The following is a 23,197-nucleotide window of genomic DNA, read 5'->3' as shown; positions in this document are numbered from 1 at the left end:
CTGGCCTCCCTGTATTTTTGTGTGTTATATCTGGCAACCCTATATAGCGTTGTTATGTCAAATGAATCCGTTCATGTAGAATGCTTGATATGATCCTTGGCACAGTAGGGTGCCAGGAGCAAGTGATGATGTTTGTTGTCGCCGTCATCATAGACAAAGTTCAGAAGCCTGAAAGTATGTCCCAGAATCATTTCTTACTTGGTTCTTGAACCATAGGACAGTTTCCCAGTTAACTTGTGCCAGGACAACATTTAGATGGTTTCCCTTTATGCGGCACTGACACAGGAACTGTTCACCTCCACCTTGTATTCATATGATTTGTCTTTCCTTCTGATTGTTTCAAAGACTTCTCTTATGTATTGAGTTCATTTTGACCTTATCTTTTAGCTGCTCAAAATTAGTGAATACTGTTTCCTTTTATGGGCAAATCATTAAAGTATTAAATGGCACCAGGCTTGGAACTATCATTTAAGGGTCAAGAAGACTCAACTGAAGCATTGATTATGAATTTTTGAGTTTGAAACTGTAAAGCTTAGTGAGTGTGGGATCAAATTATCCCAGTATAATGACTGTGCCATGTGAAATAGAATTAATTAGAAGCTTTGTGAAATCGAAAATGCTTCTTTGTTCTATAGCTTTTCCTTTATCTGATAGGCCCATTATAGAATCCTAAAGAAACGCCATTAGTCACAGAATTTGTCCCTTATTCTCTTCTAGAGTTGGTAAAATGATGTTTTGATAATATGTTTCATTACTTCTCAAAATAATGTCTAGCATCACTGACCCAATGGACATGGGTTTGGGTGGGCTCCAGGAGTTGATGATGGACAGGGAGGCCTGGCATGCTGCGGTTCATGGGGTCACAAAGAGTCGGACATGACTGAGCAACTGAACTGAACTGAAAAGCCTAAGCAGCTCTGTCCCCCTTTATACATGATCATTTCCCCCTTATATAGATACGGTATTTAAATGCTGGTACAAGTTGATTTCATAGGAGAGAAACTTCAGGATTTTGTTGTTTTCAGTGAGCTAGAATAACTATTATACTTTCTGTATGCAAAGGGTATTAAATGTTTGACAATAATATAATTACAGCTATCATTAAGCATGCTACCATATTCCCAACCTCAAAAACTGTTAAGCTATTTACATTCATTATTCCATTTAATTCCCCTAATATCCTCATGCTGTCATCCTTATTTTGTGGTTGGGGTATCTAAGGCAGGGACAGGGAAGGTTTAAATAACTTGCCCCAAAACATGCAGCCAGTAAGTGTCAGAGGCAGGATTCCAACTCCAGTGGTTTGATTCATTCATTACCTCTTCAGTCAACTTGGTAGCAGTATTTCTAGCAAGTTTGTATTACAAAGCTTTGGAATATTTAAATTTAAAGCCCTGTAATCGTTCACACCCTAGGGTAGCAAGGAAGGGACCATAGGATTCCATTGAAAACACACATAGTCACCTTAATGGGGTTTCTTTCTATTGAATATGTCAGTGATGGTACACTTTCTAGCATATTTTTTGTTCTACTCTACATTAGACCTTTCTTTTTTCTTAAATTCAATTTTTATTGGAGTGTAGTTGCTTCCCTGGTGGCTCAGATGGTAAAGCGTCTGCCTACAATGTGGGAGACCTGGGTTCAATCCCTGGGTCAGGAAGATCTCCTGGAGAAGGCAATGGCAACCCACTCCAGTATTCTTGCCTGGAAAATCCCATGGACGGAGGAGCCTGTTAGGCTACAGTCCATGGGGTTGCAAAGAGTCGGGCACAACTCTTGCCTGGAAAATCCCATGGACGGAGGAGCCTGTTAGGCTACAGTCCATGGGGTTGCAAAGAGTCGGGCACAACTGAGTGACTTCACTTTCACTTTCACATTAGACCTTTCTTTTTTCTTAAATTCAATTTTTATTGGAGTGTAGTTGCTTAGACCTTTCTCATTTCCTCTTCCCGTTTTCTAGTTCCAATATTATTAAACTCCTTCCTGTTTCCCTGAGTTTTAAAGATTACTTTCTGGTTCTTATATCAAGACCTGATCTCAAGTTAGGGAACAGAATCAACTCAGCAAGTACCTTTCATATTCTGTTTAACTTCAATACCAGAGGCTGCGGAGAAAAGACGGAAAGAAAAGAAGTTAAGGAGAGATTTGAAAAAAGCCAGACAAGAAAGATTTGTCTCTTCGTTGACTTATTTCTTATTCTGCCAAAATGAAAGTCAAAATTCAATTCATTCTTTAGGAAAAAAAATTAGGAAAGGATAATCATCTGGTTAATCTTGACCACAATAATAATCATGATACCACCACATTCTGTTAGGTAATGCTCCGTTGTCTGAGTTCTCACAGCAGTCTGGGAGGCAGAATTAGCCCTATTTCACTGGGCTCAGGAAATGAAGTTACTTGACCAACAAGTACAAATTAGTCATCGATGGACTTTAGCTAAAACCTTTGTCTTCAGTTTCTTAGGAGTGTTTTTTTCCCCCCACTGAGCCAATGGTTTGTTCTTGAGGATGAAAAGAGTTGAATGTGAAATGTAGTGTTTTCTCATCACCTTATCTGGAAACAAACATTTTATTGATAAATATGCTTGAAACTTCTTTATTGAGCCTGAGGAATCTGAATGTTCTTCTTGAATAGATCTCAAGCTGGGGTGAAAATACGTAATTATTTTTCTGTTTGTGAGATGGATTTTTGGTGTGACTGAAAGATAAGATCTTCCATGTGGTTTTGAGAATATGTGGGAGAAAAACCAGCTACTTTGAAACCCTTTTATTTCTCACTGCCTTGAAGGTAAATGTGGTGTCTTTCTAAATGATGGTTTAGAAATAACACTAATCATCCTTCATTTGAATCACATCCTCTTAAAGTATTTTTTAAATGTGTGATGTGAGTTTAGTAAATAGAGGGGTGCTTAGGAAAACAAGCTATTTTGAGCCTTGAAATGTGGGCTTTGGGATTTGTGCTCCTTGCTATCATTTGCTGAGTAACAAAATTGTTCTCTAAAAATATATGCCAAATTCTTCTCCATCAGTGTATACTTTTTCCCCTTTGCTGAGGTACATATGCACATATTTTGACCTATATAATGCATTTATTGCTTCCCAGGTGGCATAATGGTATAAAGAATCTGCCTGCCAACGCAGGAGACACAAGAGACATGGCTTCAATCCCTGGGTTGGGAAGATCCCCTGGAGTAGGAAATAGAAACACACAACAGTGTTCTTACCTGGAAAATTCCATGGACAGAGGAGCCTGGTAGGCTATAGCCCATGGGGTAGCAAAGAGTCAGATACCACTGAGCAGGAGCATGAATACATTTAGAGGGAATTTTCTAAAGAATCTTTTCACAACCATTTACACATACAAAGTGAATGAAAAAAAGCTACACAAAGAAAATTATTTCTGGGAAGAGTATTGTATTTTAATAGAATTTAGAACTGCATCTTCTGCACAAGGCTATTTCAAATAGTTTTATATTTAGGAGAGATTTAAATAACTACTAACTCAAGATCATACAACTATAACCAATGACGTCAGCCCTACCCCAACCTAAGATCGTAGTTGTGGTAGATAGACAGTTAATAGTAAGCTTCTATTGTGCTTACTTAATTCCCAGAGTTAGAGATTAGAGACTGATATCCAAGGTGGACAGAGCCCTGCCTCTCATGAGGTTTGTTGTCTTGCGAGGCCATTTTGCTTCATACATTCATCTCAGGCCCTTCTGTATATGTATTGTGCAAGTTAAGAGAGTAAGCAACATTATAGTGATTTTGAAAGCAGCATGGTTTCTATTCTATTCTATAACCCCTCCTAATCCTGAGTTTCTCTCTTCCCTTTCTCTGCAAGAGTCCCTGTTGTCATAGCAACAGACCTCAGCCTCTAAGAGATTGGAAGACCCCCATGGAGCCCTGCCTAGACTTCTGCACAAATCATTCCTGCCATTTCGAGCTTTGCAGCTCTGGTTTCTAGGCCCTCTTAGCACAGGCATTCTTTATAACTTAGGAGATCACTGTCTTGCCAATCCTGGGAAACATAGAGGTAATTTTGCTGAAGGTCAGCCATTACTAACTGAAGCAATGGGATTATTATTTCCATTTTAGACCTGAGAAACATCCACCTGCTGTTAGCTAAATGTTCTCCATTCATGATTTAGTCCAGAATTGGGTCCTTAAAACTACTCCATGTTAATCATTAGAGGAAACATATTTAGCTTTTATAGTGACAAATGTGGATGAATCAATCTGTGTATTCCTACTAACACAAAGCCTAGCTTTCTTATGTAAAAGAATGATCTTGCAGTATCACTAGATTTATAGTTAAGCAACACTAATAATGAAAGAGTGGGATTTGTGTGTCTTTTTACAATAGCATGAATGAAGCATTTTCTGTTTTGAAGGTGTTTTAGCTTATGGTACACTAAATAGAGTTTGGTAAGCACTATAAATGAAGAAAAACAAATGGAAAGTTTTTCTAGAACCAATGGAATATCCCACATGTAAATCTAGAGTTTCCAGTGTTAGAATCCTCCGGAAGAATATGCTTTTTTATGTCACCTTGTGTTTGTTACAAATATAAGATCACCTCTATTTGATTGAACAAAGAAGTTGAATTTTAAGTAATTGATTTAAAGTCACTAAACAAAGGTGATAAAGTAGAATAACTGGTAAACAGGTGGGTGAGGGGAAAGGGGTAGCAGCAGTAATATAAGTTATATTGTCTTGTATCATAGCAGAAAACTATGTAATGAACAGTTGACCCTCAAATAATGGGGTGTGGTGGTTAATCTGTGTATAATTAATTTATAACTGTACCTCCCAATCTGATATTCCTCCACATCTATGGATTCAAACTTATATCCCATTTAACCATTGTTAAGTATTGTAGTATTTACTCTTAAAAAATATTGCCATATAAGTGTACTTGTGCAGTTCTAGGGTCAACTGTGTAAAAGTGATCAAGAAACAACAAGTACACCCATGGAGAGGTCCAAAGGAAGTAAAAACAGAAACTCTTAAATGTGATTGGACTAGGGGAATAGGATTGGGATTGAAAAGGGAATAGAATTGTCTATTGTTGATTTTCATTCTAAGCCGTTTGGTATTTGAAAGTTTTCTTTATTATTTGACAAAAATTTTAAAAGATTTTACTGAAAAGAGCAAACGTATGATTTAGAATATGCCTTTCATAGTCATCTATAGATGACTATCAAGAGGTGTTAAAGTTGTGGACAAGGAAGGAAAACTGGGACATGTTCTTGTCTATATCTACTGCTGTTGCTAGTCATGTGAAATTGTAGTAAAAGAGCATTAACTGAGCAACTAATATGTTCAAGGCCTTGTCTTGAGTTCTGTAGGAAATGAAAAGGAGGATGCAGTTTGGTGCCAAGCCTTCATCATGTCACAGTGTAGTCAGAGGTGCTGGAAATGAGGAGGAAACCTAGATGGGGAGAACTAGGAACTCAGATTTGTCTGTGTCTACACGATGCTACATACTTTACCTAATTTTTTATGGAAAATATGTTCTGTAAGAAAGATAAAATATAGATAACTGCATGGGTTTAGTGAGTAGGAAATGGTATTTACTTGTTAGGATCAGGAAATGGCTTGAAACATAGAACATTCAGGATGGGTCCTAAAAGTGGAAGGAATTTCTATAGACAGGGATGGGATGGGAGAGGCATCAACATACTTGCTAATTGAGAAGCTCATATTGGAAGCTTTGAGGGGGAGTTCCTTTAGCGTAAAAGAATTTAGCTAAATTCCCCGTAAGCTAGGTACAAATCTAAAATGAGTTTTTAAGATGTTTCCTCGGCTGAAGATGTTTTATTAAATGTGTTATCAAGGTTGCTTTTTATTGAAATTGCTTCCCACTTCACTCATACTACAGATCACAGTTAAGATTTGAATATAATCACTCCTGTCAATTCAGTGTGAGAAAAGATAAAGGCAAATTTGGAGATCACATGAACTTTGTAGCTACTTTTGATTTTTAGAAATTTTTTAGTAGGTTCTCCACAACTTCAGGTATGTTTTTAGCTTCCCTCTAGAAGGTAACTTGTTTACTTTTCTGGGGATTGACTTAGTTACATGTCAGTTATTGAGGCCCTTCAGTTTGGAACCATGACACCTTCACCCTCTTGCCTAGTTTTTTCAGAGTTTTGTGTTTTGACTCAGAGACATCTGTGACCATAGGAAGGAGTCCAGTTCTCAACTTTTAGAAATCCACCAGTGCTACAGGACTAACAATAAATAATTAAATATCAGAAATCCAAAGTAGACACACAACTTCCTGTATATTGAAGTTATTCAGTCTGTTTCACTTGGGCAGTATGTGCTGAAGATGAAGATTGTCACCTTGAAGGATTCATTTGAAGATATCCTTGTACAGTGATCACTCTCCATTTAGGAAAGGTTACAAAAGTTCTTATTTTACAGCATTCCCTATTTCATCATCTTAAACTTTAGTGAGTGACTTACTGCCAGAAATTCCACAGCATTATATTTTATGAAAGTGTACTTTGTATTCCTTTGAGAGCAAAGGAATGAAAAGGCCTTGTATTTTAGGGATTCTAAATGCAATCCTGTTTACTATGAAGAGAGTGTTACATCTTGTAATTTAGAGCTATTTGACTTACACAGGTTAAGAATTGTAGTAATTTAGAAAATCTCTTATTAAATTAGTCCCTTAATGGTTTAACATCAATAGTTTGTCTTGAATTCTGAATTTTAAATGCTGAATATCCTCTACTGCCACAATCTGAATTTTAAAATAACTTTAAAACTAAAATATGTTGCTTATTGTGAAAAACATTGGAAAGATAATGAATAAAACAAAAAATACCCATCATTTCACAGCTCAGAGAGCTTTTGTACCCAATGGAATATTTCTTCCTTTTTCTAATCAGACAAAAAAGTGTGGTTTTTAGTATACTTGAGACATCTATATATTTATCTGTATGCTTGTATCTACTTTTTCACTTTTTTCTTTTCCATGTCTTTAACATTCTTTAAAGACAGACTTTGATCCGAATGCCTTTTTATGTTGCTTCTTTTGTGACTTCCTATGCTCCTACCAAAGAAAGGCAATGCCAAAGAATGCTCAAACTACTGCACAATTGCACTCATCTCACATGCTAGTAAAGTAATGCTCAAAATTCTCCAAGCCAGGCTTCAGCAATACATGAACTGTGAACTTGCAGATGGTCAAGCTGGTTTTAGAAAAGGCAGAGGAACCAGAGATCAAATTGCCAACATCCGCTGGATCATAGAAAAAGCAAGAGAGTTCCAGAAAAACATCTATTTCTGCTTTATTGACTATGCCAAAGACTTTGACTGCGTGGATCACAATCAACTGTGGATAATTCTGAAAGAGATGGGAATACCAGACCACCTGACCTGCCTCTTGAGAAATCTGTATGCAGGTCAGGAAGCAACAGTTAGAACTGGACATGGAACAACAGACTGGTTCCAAATAGGAAAAGGAGTACGTCAAGGCTGTATATTGTCACCCTGCTTATTTAACTTATATGCAGAGTACATCATGAGAAACGCTGCACTGGAAGAAACACAAGCTGGAATCAAGATTGCCGGGAGAAATATCAATAACCTCAGATATGCAGATGACACCAGCCTTATGGCAGAAAGTGAAGAGGAACTCAAAAGCCTCTTGATGAAAGTGAAAGTGGAGAGTGAAAAAGTTGGCTTAAAGCTCAACATTCAGAAAACTAAGGTCATGGCATCCGGTCCCACCACTTCATGGAAAATAGATGGGGAAACAGTGGAAACAGTGTCAGGCTTTATTTTTGGGGGCTCCAAAATCACTGCAGATGGTGACTGCAGCCATGAAATTAAAAGATGCTTACTCCTTGGAAGGAAAGTTATAACCAACCTAGATAGCATATTCAAAAGCAGAGACATTACTTTGCCAACAAAGGTCCATCTAGTCAAGGCTATGGTTTTTCCTGTGGTCATGTATGGATGTGAGAGTTGGACTGTGAAGAAGGCTGAGTGCCGAAGAATTGATGCTTTTGAACTGTGGTGTTGGAGAAGACTCTTGAGAGTCGCTTGGACTGCGAGGAGATCCAACCAGTCCATTCTGAAGGAGATCAGCCCTGGGATTTCTTTGGAGGGAATGATGCTACAGCTGAAACTCCAGTACTTTGACCACATCATGTGATGAGTTGACTCATTGGAAAAGACTCTGATGCTGGGAGGGATTGGGGGCAGGAGGAGAAGGGGACGACAGAGGATGAGATGGCTGGATGATATCACTGACTCGATGGACGTGAATCTGAGTGAACTCCGGGAGTTGGTGATGGACAGGGAGACGTGGCGTGCTGCGATTCATGGGGTCACAAAGAGTCGGACACGACTGAGCGACTGAACTGAACTGAACTGATGCTCCTACCTGTCCTCTAACAAAAATTTACTCAAAATTATGGAATTTTAGTTATGAAAAATTATAGTTATTTAATAGTCACAACTACTACTTGATGAGTTTATGAACTTCTATGACAGATACCAAGTAAATAAACTGAGCTTCTGTATATCAATTTACTTTTAGAAGTCATTTGCTTCTTAGGTTATGTAATGACTTTGGTCCTGGTCCAAAGTCCTGAATATTGGTATATCCTGAACTATTGGAATCCAGTAAAAAGTGTTAAATGTTCTCATTTCTAGCAGCCTGTATTTATGACTGCTTGGATATGAGTAGTTTTAAAGACTAGTTAAGAGCATGGGTTGGTATTATGTCTTTATAACTTATTGCATCTCCTTTTCAAGGTTAGAGTGAAAACTAAGTGAGATAATAAAGTAAGTGGCACAGAGTCTGGCTGAAAAGTAGTATTGAATATTCTTTTTTTTTTTTTTTTTTCTGTCAATGTCATTGTGAGGTCTTTGGGTCTCTGGTTATTGAGCACAGTGATTAGCCTAAGCAGAGGTTGAAAAGCATCAGAACTTTTCCCTCCCTATTCAAGGTAGCTGACCATGAAAGGGAAGAAAGCATATAGTGCTTTCAAATTCTAGACCAGCAGGAAGACATCTTTGTTTTTTCTATTGAGAAGCTTAATCTCACAGGCAACTTCAGACTTTGTAATGAGGCAAGTGCTCGCACACACTTAAAAATTCACCGCTATGTCTGCATTGCTGGATTATCACTGGTCCCAAATAATTGACTTATGGATTCCTTCTCATTCCTCAATAGCTAGGTAGTTTCTGTAGAAACCTAAAAGAACTACCTGTAGTTGCTTTAATAAATCTGTAGTTCAATAAACCTGTAGTTGCTTTAATAAACATAATGGATGGTAAGAGTAATGGCCAATGCAGGTAAGTCCACATAGCATTGAAGACCCAGCACAGCCAAAAATAAACATATAAATAAAATTCTAAAAAGAAAAGAGTAATGGCTTCCATTTACTGAGTGCTCATTTAGTCTTCATTGCTGTTCCATACAACTGTTACTATCACCCCTGTTTCATCAATGAGGAAACTAAGATCTAGAGAGATTCAGGGTTTCCTAAATAAGAATGTGAATGCTGGTTTGTCTGCCTGCAGAATCTGAGCTTAATAGCTTTATGTGTTGTATAGCTCTGCTGCCTTTGTTTCATAAGTACTGCATAACCTTGTTAATTCATTCCATCTACATTAGTTGTAATAGACACTGTTCTAAGTGATGGATTATAGCATGCAGACAAAAGTTCCTGCCCTCCTAAAACTCACCTTTCTAATATAGTTAGCTGCTCAGTCATATCTGACTCTTTGCAACCCCGTGGACTGTAGCCCACCAGGCCCCTCTGTCTATGGAATTCTCCAGGCACAAATACTGGAGTGGGTTGCCATTTCCTTCTCCAGGGATCTTCCCAACCCAGGGACTGAACCTGGGTCTCCTGCATTCCAGGCCTTTCCTTTACCATCTGAGCTACCAGGGAAGCCCATTATAATTACTTGTGTCCATTTCCCTCCCAGAATGAATGTTGTTATAAGATAGTAACTGTATCTTATTCTTCTTGAGTTTTAGGGATATAATTAAAGTTTTAATTCAAAGCTGAGAATAATTACTGGGCTTATGAAAGAATTATTTCTACAAAAGTTTTGGAAGCTAGAGTGTGCCCCATTCTATTTAGCAGGCTCTCTGTTTATTTTAGCACTGATGTTCAGCCTTCCAGACTCATCCAATTCTTACCATTTATTTTAAGAAGCATTTAGAGGTTTATTGTTAACAATAAAGCTACTTTTTGATATCTTAGTTTCTTTGACTTCCTTCAGGGATCCATAGGTGTGCAGAGCAACATAAAAATTTTTCTTTCTTTCTTTATTTTTTTTTAATTTTATTTTATTTTTAAACTTTACATAATTGTATTAGTTTTGCCAAATATCAAAATGAATCCGCCACAGGTATACATGTGTTCCCCATCCTGAACCCTGATTGATAAATTTTTCTTTCTTTAGAACACACCAAAAATACATCTGGCAAACCAAGTTCAAGAGCCTTAACTACTTCATAGAACAAATTATAATATTCTGGTATAATTGAAAAGTAAATGATGATAGCAGGGGAAGTCCAACTGTGAAAAAATTGATACCTTTTTTTCTGTGATATCAGGAATATTGAATCCTGTCTTTTGGATAAATTACTATCATTTTAAGGAAAATGGTCTCACAAAGTGTTAGTGTGTAATGTTCCGTTTTAACCATGTTAGAAGCTGAGAATAATTTTAAGTGTCCTTGGATGGAGGTCAGCATGCTATATTCCCCACCTATGAAATCATCCATAAATTCTATGAAGTAGGTGGTATTTTAATAAAGTAATTGCCTTATTTTTGCCTTGGAAATACAATTAAACTTTTTTGGTCCCATAAGAGGCAAATGGCTGATAATGTTGCTCATTTTTAAAAAGTCATTTGTCCAAGTGGGAGGATCCGTAGGCAAACCAGCTGGCTGTTGGCTGTTCATTTAGATTTTGACATTACTTCTCCTTGGGACCCTGATGCTGGGCTGTCTGATAACCAGTGCAAACTCCAAGAATATCTTTCGTTTCTCTAGAAGGAGGTGTGGATTTGCAAAGCTACCAGCTGGATATGCAAATACTACCTGACGGGCCAAGGAGTGATGTGGACTTTTCAGAGATTCTTAATGCAATACAAGAAAGTAAGTTTCTCTCCAATTTTAAATTCACCATGAAAGGAGAAACTATTATAATACTTGGGAGGGGTAATAAAGCTAGAAACCTTAGATGCCAAGCTTTAAAATAAAATGATGTCTTAAAAGAGATACTGTGTAAAATAATTTTGAAACCAGAAGAGATGGTTAGTAAAATGCCAGTTTGATTTGTGAAAATGAGCCACATAGTACTGCGGTTTTTGATGATGCCTGGTGGGAAAACTATAGAGGGATTATAAAATCTTAGTATGCTATGCTGCTGCTGCTGCGTCGCTTCAGTCATGTCCCTGACTCTGTGCGACCCCATAGACGGCAGCCCACCAGGCTCCCCCGTCCCTGGGATTCTCCAGGCAAGAACACTGGAGTGGGTTGCCATTTCCTTCTCCAATGCATGAAAGTAAAAAGTGAAAGTGAAGTCACTCAGTCGTGTCCAACTCTTCACGACCCCATAGACTGCAACCCACCAGGCTCCTCCATCCATGGGATTTTCCAGGCAAGAGTACTGGAGTGGGGTGCCATTGCCTTCTCCTAGTATGCTATAATATTTAGTAAATCACTGGGCCTTATAATTTTTTAGATTCCTTGATTAATCATAACCAAAGAAAAATCTTTAAGACACCAGAATAATATTCCTTCACTCAAGTATCAGTAGTAGGAAGCGTTTTGATGCAGTAAACCAGAATCAGGAATTTATTCTTCAAAATGGGTATATGAAGTCATTGATGCAGTGCTGTGACCAAGAAGTAAATTCCTCTTTTCTAAGCATTTTGATTAATCAGGGTTTACTCTTCTTCGTCTATTTTGTGTTACATAGTTTTCACCAAGAACTTTATCGTAATCAATACATTTGCTCATGTTACAGGTTTAGCATTGAGGGTGGGGGATGTGGTATCACAAACTAACTCATTAACATTTGTGTTTCATTAACAGAGCTCTAATTCTTGGTAATTATGCTCCTCTTTCAATTTTAATATTGGATTTGAAGGGTTCAGATCTGCAATTTTTGCTACTTTGAGTTTTGTGACATTGCATTTCTCTGAAATATAGATTTCTAAACTATATTTTTATTTCTCTATTTTCTTATGAACAGTTTTAAGCATTTTAATTCTGTTTACCCTCTTTTGTCATTAAACTACCACCTCCCCCCCATCTTACGAGGTAATTAATATATCCACTTCACAAGTAGGACAGTTTAGGATGGAAGAAGGCCAGTGCCAATGTCAAGAAGATAAATAGTGGAGACCGACTTAGAAAGGAGGGTCTCCACCCTCCTTTAATTCTTTCAGAAATGTGTTCAGTAAACACCGAGGTGGGAAGGGACCTGGAACTGAAGATAAGACTACTTCCAAGAGAAATACTTTTAATGAAAACTTAAAAGGACCAAGTATTTGTTCTGGGGGGAATCCCTTCATACTCGGTTGCTGAATAAAGGAGAAAAAATTTCCCCAGGAGAATAAAAATCAAATTAGTAGACATTGGAGAGAAATTAACTTTTCACGGAAAGTTATAAAATTATGTAATTGCTTCGTTTGATTGAAAGATGATAGATTACACGTTGCTGAAAGGATTATTTTCTAATAAATGATGAACGTTGGCTTCTGTGCAAGTGCAGGCAATGAACTTTTTTAGGGCTGAATGAGCTTCTGTCAAAGTGAACTAAGTGCTCACAAAACGATTTTTATAGTATTTTTTGTTAGCACATCTTAGTAAAAACTCACTTCTTTATGGTGTTAACTGTTTTATAGTTTAGAATGGTGATCCCTCTGTGAACAGAAGAGTATAAGTTTGTGAGTACTTAATATTTAAATTTAAAAGTAAGAAAAAGAAAATATTATTTCATTTTAACACAATTTTTATAGGTTTAAGAATCTTCCAATGTTTGAGAATTTAATCTGTTTATTCTCTTGTTTAAAAAGCAACGTTTTATGCTAAGTAGGTTTGGGAAGCTACCCACACAGTCTGGGGCATCTCTTGTGAGAAAGATTTGGGCCATTTATCTACCTTCAGTCTCTAACTAGAGATTCCAAGTACAATTCAGATGTTTAACCAGGTCATTGATATTTCTGAGTCTAAAATCACATAGTGTGGTTCTTCAAGGGACTGTGCCTTAGATGATTATTTATAGAAATCTTTGAGAGACTGACATATAAAAAATGTAAAAAATACAGGATTTGAACATCAGTAAAACTCATTGTCTACTACAAACATATTAATTTGGATTAACAGGATAATGGAAAGATTTCACTGTTTCTTAGGATTTTGGGGACATTTTTGTATGATTTGTATGATATGCAGGATTGGGCTAGAACACTGTGTGTGTGTGTGTGTGTGCATACACACAAATATTTCTTCAGTGTCTTAGCAGCCATCATGGTAAGTGCACTCCCTTGACTGTCTCTTGTCATTATTAAAATGGCCATAAGTAATAGTAGATACTATTGTCTTCATTTTAAAAGTGCATATACATCCTGAGGCTATATGATTAATATATGATAGAGTCAGTATTTCCTTGTGTGTCAGCCCTTGTTGTGCTAAATAAAAAGTGAAATAATAATGATTAGGAAAAAGTGAACTACTTTGGATTTTTACAGTTTTATTCTTGTGTTACATCTTGATGCAAGAATTCCTTCACCATGCTTCTGTGTTGTAAAATATATTTACAATTTTTCCTGTTGCTTATGCCCTAAGTATAGCTTCATCTGTTCAAAACAAGAAGTCTCAGTGGCTAACCATCCATAAGTTGTTTTTCAACTTCCCTCATATCAGATGTATGGCTTATAAGGAAGGAAAGACTTATTTTATCCATCCTCTCTTGTATCCATCTCACCTGTCATATGCCGGCCACTGTGCTAGGCAGAATACTTTAAAGCAATGGTGAACCTTTTTGGTGCACAGTTCAAGTCAGGAAAAATTTTGTCTTATTCAAAATGAAAGCAACCTAGTTACTTTGTAGTAGGAAAGCATTTATATTTGGTGGTCTAATGTAAAGGGATATTTGTTTTGAGTGTGTATTTTTTCATTGATGTTATTTTTCCCTCCCTTTTTATTCTCACCATTCACTCCCCATCCCAACATAGCAGCCAAGTCCCTTGTTTCAGCAGAGTTCTGTGTTACCTAAATTTCCTGCCTTTTGGTATCTGAAAGCCTGAGATTCTAAGTGCTTGATGCTTAGGTAGGTGGAGAGGGAAGGAGAGAGGAAGCGAGGGAGGAGGCAGAGAGAGGAGATGAGATCCTGCAGAAGCAGCATGGCATCTTGCAGGTGGGTGGGAAGAGAGAGAATGCTGTGTTGGGTACCTTGGGCGACTGCATGTGGGCCACCTGAACTGCCAACCATAACTGAGATTCTCCATCCTGAGGAAGGAACAGATCCTTCAGTGATCAGGGAATTCGGAGGCTCTGGGAAAGCAGGAGTCTCATCATCCCATTTCTTTGTCATATACCTGGTACCTTGAGCAGAGTGTGGAGTGTGGGTTTTGCTGTTTGGTTGCTAAGTCATGTCCACCTCTTTGCAGCCCCATGGACTGCAGCACCCCAGGCTCCTCTGTCCTTCCCTCTCTCTCCTGGAGTTGGCTCAAATTCATGTCCACTGAGTTGATGATGTTATCTATCTCATCTTCTGCCACCCCCTTGCTTAGTAAATTTTGTTAATGCCTTAGTGAATGAATTCCACTGTAGACTCACAAAGGGGACAGCTTAGCAGTAGCCAGTGTGGCGTGGAGACCTGAGTCATCCCAGTAGATGTTCTGCCATTTATAAAACCTCTGGAACCTTTGTGCAGTTCTGGATATCTGAGAGTGAGGCATGGGAATGCCAGCAGTGACTGAAATGAAATTGTCCACTGCAGACGGGTTCTTTGAATTCTCAGATGGGAAACCCGTGGATATAGAAGACCAACACTATCCAGACTCTGGGGACTCTTAAGTGGCATTCATACCCTGGCAGACTTGATTGTGATATAGTCCATTAGATTCTAATCTACTTAGGAGGGAAAGAGAGCAAATAGCAAAGTGTTTGGAAGGAGAATTGGGAGGCTTTAAGGATTATTGGGTGATTGTTATGCTGTGAAGTGAAGAAGTCACTTAGTCATGTCGGACTCTTTGCAACCCCATGGACTGTACAGCCCACGGAATTCTCCAGGCCAGAATACTGGAGTGGGTAGCCTTTCCCTTCTCCAGGGGATCTTCCCAACCCAGGGACTGAACCCAGATCTTCCACATTGCCGGAGGATTCTTTACCAGCTGAGCCACCAGAGAAGTCCAAGAAGACTGGAGTGGGTAGCCTATCCCTTCTCCAGTGGATCTTCCTAACCCAGGAATGGAACCTGGGTCTCCTGCCTCGCAGGCGGATTCTTTACAGCTGAGCTACCAGGGAAGACCGTTTTGCCTGCAGTGTCCCTGTACAGTCATAAAGCTATTCCCAGATTGGTGATGCTCTTGCTCTGTGGGTGAGGAGACTAAGTCATTTCTCAGTGACATCCAGTGAGTCATTCTCAATCCACTTTCTTGAACCCTGATTTACCATTGTATTTTTAATTCATATGGCCATGCTATTGCAAAGGGGAAGATGAGGGAGAGGAAGGAACTGATAGCCATTAGACATTAATTAAGGCAACTACCTGTATTATTTTGTTTAGTCTTAAACTCTTTTTGCCCTAATTTCCATATCGGTGAAAGGGAGGTAGTTATAGACGATCTATGCAAAGCCCTTAGTGCTTGGTACACAGTAAGCACTATGGGCTTTCTGGTGGCCGCCTTGTCTTCATTCCTTGCAACAGTCCTCTCTGGTACATTGTATTATTCCCACTTAAATTAAAGCTTGAACAAGTTACAGAATCCAATCGAATAGTAAGTGGGAGGACTAGTGTTTGAACTCAGGCTTGTCTAAATCCAAAGCTCATGTTCTTTCCAGAGAAGGGGCAGTTATGGTCAGTAGACTTTAGGATTTTTAATGCAGAACATCACTGACCTTGTTTCTAGTTGTGAAAAGGGAGCCACGGCTATTGAGCAAAGCTTGGATTAGGTACACAGTTCTTCTCTAAATAGCATTTGCAGGGTTGAAAGAGGTGCCATCATTAGACTCCTTATTATAGAATGACCAAAGTGTCTGTCCATTCTTTAGAATGGAGTAGCTGCGTGAAGAGCTGTTCGTAAGAAACATGCTGTCTTGGGAGCAGCTTAATGATCTTGGCCCCATTACAGAGTGTGCTGTGGGTACCCCATGCTGTCGTGTATGCTCTGTTTTAAAAGTGGTATCTTTACAAAGCCAGGAAATGCCAATGGAAAAAAATTTAATAACCACACATTTAAAAAAATCTCATGACTTGTGTTCTTGTTGTTTTTTTTTTAAAGACATTGTGAATCTTAAAGTATTTCAAGTAAATTTTTCAGGCAGAAAAAAAAAAAATGCCAGCTCTCAGATCTATAACTGTTAGGACTCCAGCTTTCTTATCCCAGTTTTCGTTTGGGGAGGTGTTAACATACCCGTTTAATTGTTGCCCAATACACTGGTGGAGGTATCCAGCCTTTTTTAAAGCTGCAGAATCTGTTATTTTGTCCCTAATATATTTTTACGTATATCATCAGTGTTTAGGACAGATAACTGAGCTATTTGGAGTTGGTGGGGGGTAAAAGGTGTAGGACTTCCCCACTCAGTTTCCTTTTTGCCCCTTTCATGGCCCCTGAAGTTCCTCCAGAGAATCCTGGGGTTCCAGGGAACACACTTTGAAAACCACTGGCCTATTAGAAAGGAATAAAGCCAGCTAAGGAAGATTTATGTCTTTTCCAGTTATTTATTTTAAATATTCTAAATTAGACCCTCTTCTTCTTGGTTCACCAGGTAGCCTCTGCCTTAGGGCTGTTATCAAATTCATTTGAAGAGTAATGAACATAAAGGGTCCTAGGCTTACTAGTGCCATATAAACACAAAGCAATGTTTGGTTTTTAAAATTCCAGTGGCTCAACGCTGTGCTGTGCTGCTTTGTGTTTTCCTGGATTTTTTAAAGCATTTAATTTGATCTATTTGTTAAATTTTTAAAAGCGTCAGATTTGTCAGGGTATAGCTGTGAAGTCTAGCTTGATTCAGATCAGTGTTAAAATTGTGACAAGATAATTGTTTGCTGGTGAAATGACTTCCTGTTCTTGAAAACCAAACAGGATTTAAGAAGAGTAGAATGCCTTCCACAAAAACAAGAAGCTGGCTGGAAATAGCCTGCATTTGGGAGTCAGAACTGGGTTGGAATTGATCTCTGTCACTTAGGAGCTGTGTGAGCATACTTAGCATCTTTGAACCTGGCTTCTTTCTCGTATTACCTGTCCCGCAAGGTGTTGTGAAGATCCAAGGAGAAAACAGACCTCACAATTCTTCATACACAGTCAGCTCTGAATAAATAATAGTCCCTTCCCACTTCCTTCCTATTTGACCTCTGAATTCAAGAGAAAAACACATTCTTGCAGGTAATGGCACTGAGGTAGTTAGAATAAGGGGAAAAAAAAGGCAATTGATATAATCTTAAGCTAGCTTTTATTTATTATAAAATGGGCATTGAGCACCTCCTATTTGCTAGCCCTTGTGTCAAGTTTGGAGCCATCTTAGGCCTTCATCTAAAAGGGACTCTAGATGTATAGATGAGCTGGTTATAAAACAGCCAGGTCAGTGTTCAAACTGAGACATGAACAATTTTTTTTTTATTATTCTAAATTATTCCTGGAGGTGTCCTTTTTTAAATTTTCTAATGAGGCTATGAGGTCAGTATATAATACCTTCAGAACTCTGAGTATCAGATGTAATCATTTGGAACTCAGGATAAAAATATCAATAGTATAATGAACTGACACTCTGCAGAACAAATATAGAAACTCAGATTATTTTGCACACAGCCCTTTCATGTCTTCTTCAGTGACCTATAATTTCACTGTATTTTCTCTGCCTCAGAAAGTGCCAAGATTAAAGAGCTATAATGCCGAAGTGAGGTTTTATTTATTTTTTTGAAAGAGCTGTGAGTTGAACTCTCTGATTTTTTTGGTATTTATTTCTTACTCTCTTTTAGATTGTTTCTAACACAGTCTAAAATAAACATTTGCTGTGTTTTTCCAATTGCCTTTATAGCATTGATTTCTCAAGTTCATCCTCTTGTCTGGAAGTATGAGGCTTTCTACTTATGTCTTGGTCATGTTTATACCTTCAGCACCTAAACTCAGTGTTGGTTCAGTGAGCAAGTGGCAGAAGATAAGCAATTCATTTCTTTGTTCTAGCCCTTGCCATATGTTTGCAGTCTCTTTTCCCAAGAGAGTTGAGCTAATATACAAAATTATTTTCACTGAAAGAATATTTGAAATAATTGCAAATATTTGATAGTAGATTCAGTACCACTGTGGCAAATTTGCCCTCCCATCACATGAGGGAGGTCAGGATCTCCGTGTTTCCTGGTCCTTTGCCTTCTCTGATCTGCTTCCATTCTGGGAGAATAGAACAAGCCAGCCCTCAGAAATCTTTCTCTCTGCTGCCTGTCTCCTCTGCTTGACTCAGAGTCAGTAGCTGATTTTTGGTCTCCCAGGCAATTTCAGTTTCTTGGCCCTTGTTTAGTTGTTCAATGTGAGTCCCTGCTGTTAGTTCCTGGGTCTCTTTAGGGTAAGTGACTGCTTTTTGCGAGAGAGTCATTTGGGTATCTTCCTGCTTTCCCAAATATGTGGTATCCATATGCCAGAACCCGTGTTACCTGCCCAGTTGTGTTCACAGGGCCCTTCCTGAGTCTGTACACAATGCAGGTCCATATTTGATTAGAATAGAATTTCTGCATTCCCTCTCTCTCTTTTCTCCCTCCCCCTCCCTTCATCCTTCTCTCCCTCCTTCTCCCTCTCATTCCCTCCCTTCCTCCCTCTCTCATCATTCTTAATTGACTCCTCAGAACATTTGGCTCTCTTTCTTACTTAATGAGCCTAATCACAGAATTCAACCAGGCAGATAATTATCAAACATTTCTTAATTTGAGAAACAATGTATGAGGGAGGCGATGGGATGTATTAACAAGTGACCTTGTTTGGATGAAGAGGAGCTTTGTCACGTCTGTCCCAAAGGAGGAAGAGGTCCTGCTTCTACCTTGGCTGGACCAGGAGCTCTTGGAGGGCAGGGGTCCTGCCTATTGTGTCCAGTACTTGAACCCCGGTTTCTGGTCAGCGTAGGTTTTGATAAATACTTATTGAATGAGTAGATTTCTAAAAATTGGTTAACTTCACAGTTGGAGGTTATTTTCTTTAAAAAAAAATGAAAGTTTCCATTAAAGGGCATTGTACTTAGTTCCTCAAAAATCAGTGACAGTGGTGAGCTACTGATGAAGGTCACATTTCTTCTGTCTTCTGTGGAGTGTTTACATGGCTTCTCTGGTGACTCAGATGGTAAAGAATCCACCTGCAATGTGGGAGACCTGAGTTTGATCCCTAGGTTGGGAAGATCCCCTGGAGAAGGGAACGCCTACTCACTCCAGTATTCTGGCCTGGGGAATTCCATGGACAGAGGAGCCTGGCAGGCTACAGTCCAGGGGGTCGCAGAGAGTTGGACACGATTAAGCAACTTTCACTTTCACAGTTGGAGGTTGTTTTCTTTAAAAGAATGAAAGTTGCTATCAAAGGAGATTGTACTTTGTTCCTAGAACTTACGTTCTAGTTAAAGCGGCTCTATCAGTGACAATGGTGAAATACTGATGAAGGACATATATTTCTTCTGTCTTCTGTGGAGTGTTTACATGTTCTGCAGTCTTACTGATCACGTGTTTAGCTGAGCATTTTCTGACACTTCAGCATTTCTTATCTTGGCTGAAGCTCTTAAAATACTGGCAGGTGATAATGGTGCCTTCATATCACTCATTCTCTAAAAATCAGAGACGTACTGATTTCCCTTGAGCGCTCAGGTAACACCAGTCCCGTAATATTAATAGCTTCCAGACAGTAATTCTGATGGGCAGCAGTAGGAAAGCAAAGGGCTTCTCTCCCTTTTCCCAAATTAACTGGTCCCTCTGGAATAAAATAGTTGGACCTTTAATGCAAAGCAGAACCTCTCAACCTCAGCACATTAACATCTGGGCTGGAGAACTCACTATAAGGGCTGTTCTATGCATTGTAAGATGTTTAGCAACATCCCTGGATTCTTCCCACTAGATATGACTGGCACCACCCTGTGAGAACAAACTCCTCCTAGACCATAAGAGATGGCTTCAGGGTGACAGTTTGGGGCCAGGTGAGAATCATAGATGTCAAAAGCTTTCTTGAACAGATTGTGCCAACACCAGAAGGTGATACTGGTGGAAGATAATCTGGTAATTTTCTATCTTGGCAAAAGCATAGGATGAATGAATGAATATTCAAGACTTTCTCCCCAATGAGGGCCAGTCACCATGACAAGAATCTCAGTATCTGTCGTCTTTAGCTTCCCACTCTCTCTCACATCTCATCCCAGTCCATCCCTCTGAACAACCACTCCAGCTTGTAAATGCGTCCTCTGCCTTTTTGTATTGGTAACGCTAAAGTGCTGACTTAAGGTCCCAGAGTCTAAAATTGACAAACCCAACATTTCTCATGGATTTGCCATATGTCAGCCACCCTGCTGACATGTGCAAATATATCTCACATAATCTTCTTAGTCACCCTTAAAGAAGGTTTCTATACCTGTCTCACCAGTGAGGAAATGGGAGCACAAAATCACACAGCTAAGGGGTGGAGTTTGAAATAGTAATCAGGTCTTCCCATGTTAAAAGAATATTTTGATCCTATTCAGATATAATCAGTAGAAAGTCATCATTATCTCCTTGAAAATTTAATCAGTATCTACTTGAAATGATGGAGCTCCTAGCTTGTAAGAGTTGCATTAGGAGAAACATATATGCATGGTCCCAGAGTCATAGAACAGTGAAGAAAAGTCCTCTCACACATCATTAGACAGTGACCACTTTGAGGTCATTCTGTGTGGGTGCATGCGAAGTCGCTTCAGTCATGTTCAACTCTTTGCGACCCCATGGACTGTAGCCTGGCAGGCTCCTCTGTCCCTGGGATTCTCTAGACAAGAATACTGGAGTGGGTTGCTGTGCCCTCCTCCAGGGGATTTTCCCAACCCAGGGATTAAACTTGGGTCACTTATGTCTCATCTCCTACACTGGCTGTTATTCAAAAAAAATGAGTTGAGGGCTTATTCCTTGCCTGGATCTCTGTATACCAGTCAACACAGACAGGGTCCCTATTCTTTGGGAACTTAAGTTCTAATAGGGTAGACATCCAACATTTAAGAAAACAAATGAATAAATAATTCAGACTGTGATACATGCTGGGAAGGAAATGAGCAGAGAGAAGAGATGGAGGGTACCTGGGTGAAGGGCAGCTTCTTTACATAGGGTGGTCAGGGAAGTGGTCTTTGACCTTGACACCTCCCACAACATACTGTGCTTCCTCAAAAATGTCAGTGCTTCTACTTGAGCACCTGGTTCAGTGTAGATGCTCTTAAGCCTTGGTTGTATGAAAAGACCTTGATGTTTTTTCATTTGTAGCCTCAATAAGTGTATTAGTTCCTTTTTTTTTTTTTTTTTTTTTTGGCTGCTGTAACAAATTACCACAAACTTAGTAACTTGAAACAGCACAGATTTCTTATCTTACAGTTCTGAAGGTCAGACATCTTCAAGGTGTCAGCAAGACTGTGTTCCTTCTAGAGGTTCTGGGGGAGAATCTGCTTTCTTGCCTTTTCTATCTTCTAGGGCCACCCCTGCATTCCTTGACTTGTGACCTTGTCCTCTATTGTCAAACTCAGCAGCATCCTATCTTCCCGTGTCTTTATCTGATTCTGACCTTCCTGTCTCTCTTGTAATTACATGGTCCTATCCATATAATCCTGGATAATCTCCCCAATTTAAGATCCTTGACTTAATTGCATCTATAAAGTCCCTTTTCCCATATAACTTTATATAGTCATTCATTCCAGGGATTGGTCACCTTTGGGGGCCATAATTCAGCCTGCTACAGTAAGCAATAAATGTTCATTTTATTCCTGTGTCAATTTTATTTTACAGATAAAAAACTTGCAGTTAAACAAATTGCCCAAAATCACACACTTGGATCCTGGTCACCCCATTACACTCTTGTTCTTCATATCACTCACCACGCTTCACATTTCTTTATTTTTTTTTGTTATTACCAAGAGAGCAGGAAGACTCATCACTTTTATTCACCAAGATTCAGTCACCACACATCTCTGCCTGACACAGTGTGCACACCTCTAAAATTTTTTTGGATGAAAGAATGGATACTCTTTCATATGCTTGGGTAAATAGAACTCAGTCTTCTATGAATTATTCTAGCCAGCAGCTTCTGATAGGTTAAAAATCCTTAGTTATTTTTAAAGCATCAAAGAAAAAGTGAACTTCAATGTTGTTCTAAAATTTAAGTCAGTATAGAAGGGACCTCAAAAGCAAAAATAAGCAAATGAACTTAATTAAACTTAAAAACTTGCACAGCAAAGAAAACCATAAGCAAAATGAGAAGACAACTTATGAACTCAAAAGAAAATATTTGAAAATAATGTGACTGGCAAAAGCTTAATTTCCAAAATATATGAACAGATTTATACAGGTCAGTATCAAAACAAAAACAAAACAAAACTCAATCAAAAAATGGGTAGAACACCTAAATAGACATTACTCTAAAGAAGACATACAGATGGCCAACAGGAACATGAAAAGATGCTCAACATTGCTAATTACTAGAGAATGCAAATCAGAACTACAATGCAGTATCACCTCACACTGGTCCAAATGTCCATCATCAAAAAATCTACAAACAATAAATGCTGGAGAGGGTGTGGAATAACAGGAGCCCTCCTCCCCTGTCGGTGAGAATGTAAGTAAGTGCAGCCACTATGAAGAACAGAATGGAGGTTCCTTAAAAAAACTAAAAGTTGTCATATGATCCAGTGATCCCACTCCTGGGCATCTATCCAGAAAAGACGAAAACTGTAATTTGAAGATACTCGCACCCCAATGTTCATAGCAACCCTATTTATAGTAGATAAGA

The 23,197-nt window shown here is 38.7% G+C and overlaps 1 protein-coding gene across 18 annotated transcripts in view; it reads left to right on the top strand.

Moving 5' to 3' along the window:
* ANO4 (anoctamin 4) overlaps window positions 1–23,197 on the top strand; it is a 442,247-nt gene that overhangs the window by 213,890 nt on the left and 205,160 nt on the right. For 16 of the 18 annotated variants that reach the window (XM_044941445.2, XM_044941444.2, XM_044941443.2 and 13 more), the window contains one exon: window positions 11,037–11,141. The exons of the other annotated variants lie outside the window; for them this stretch is intronic. In XM_044941445.2, coding sequence (XP_044797380.1) covers window positions 11,037–11,141 — 105 coding nt within the window. The remainder of the gene's footprint in view (window positions 1–11,036; window positions 11,142–23,197) is intronic. 18 annotated transcript variants of the gene reach the window in all.

The sequence above is a fragment of the Bubalus bubalis genome, chromosome 4 (assembly GCF_019923935.1).
Source record: "Bubalus bubalis isolate 160015118507 breed Murrah chromosome 4, NDDB_SH_1, whole genome shotgun sequence".
In the NCBI taxonomy this organism is placed as follows: Eukaryota; Metazoa; Chordata; class Mammalia; order Artiodactyla; family Bovidae; genus Bubalus; species Bubalus bubalis.
Note: the sequence above shows the minus strand (reverse complement) of the source record. Positions and strands in the feature narration are given on the sequence as shown.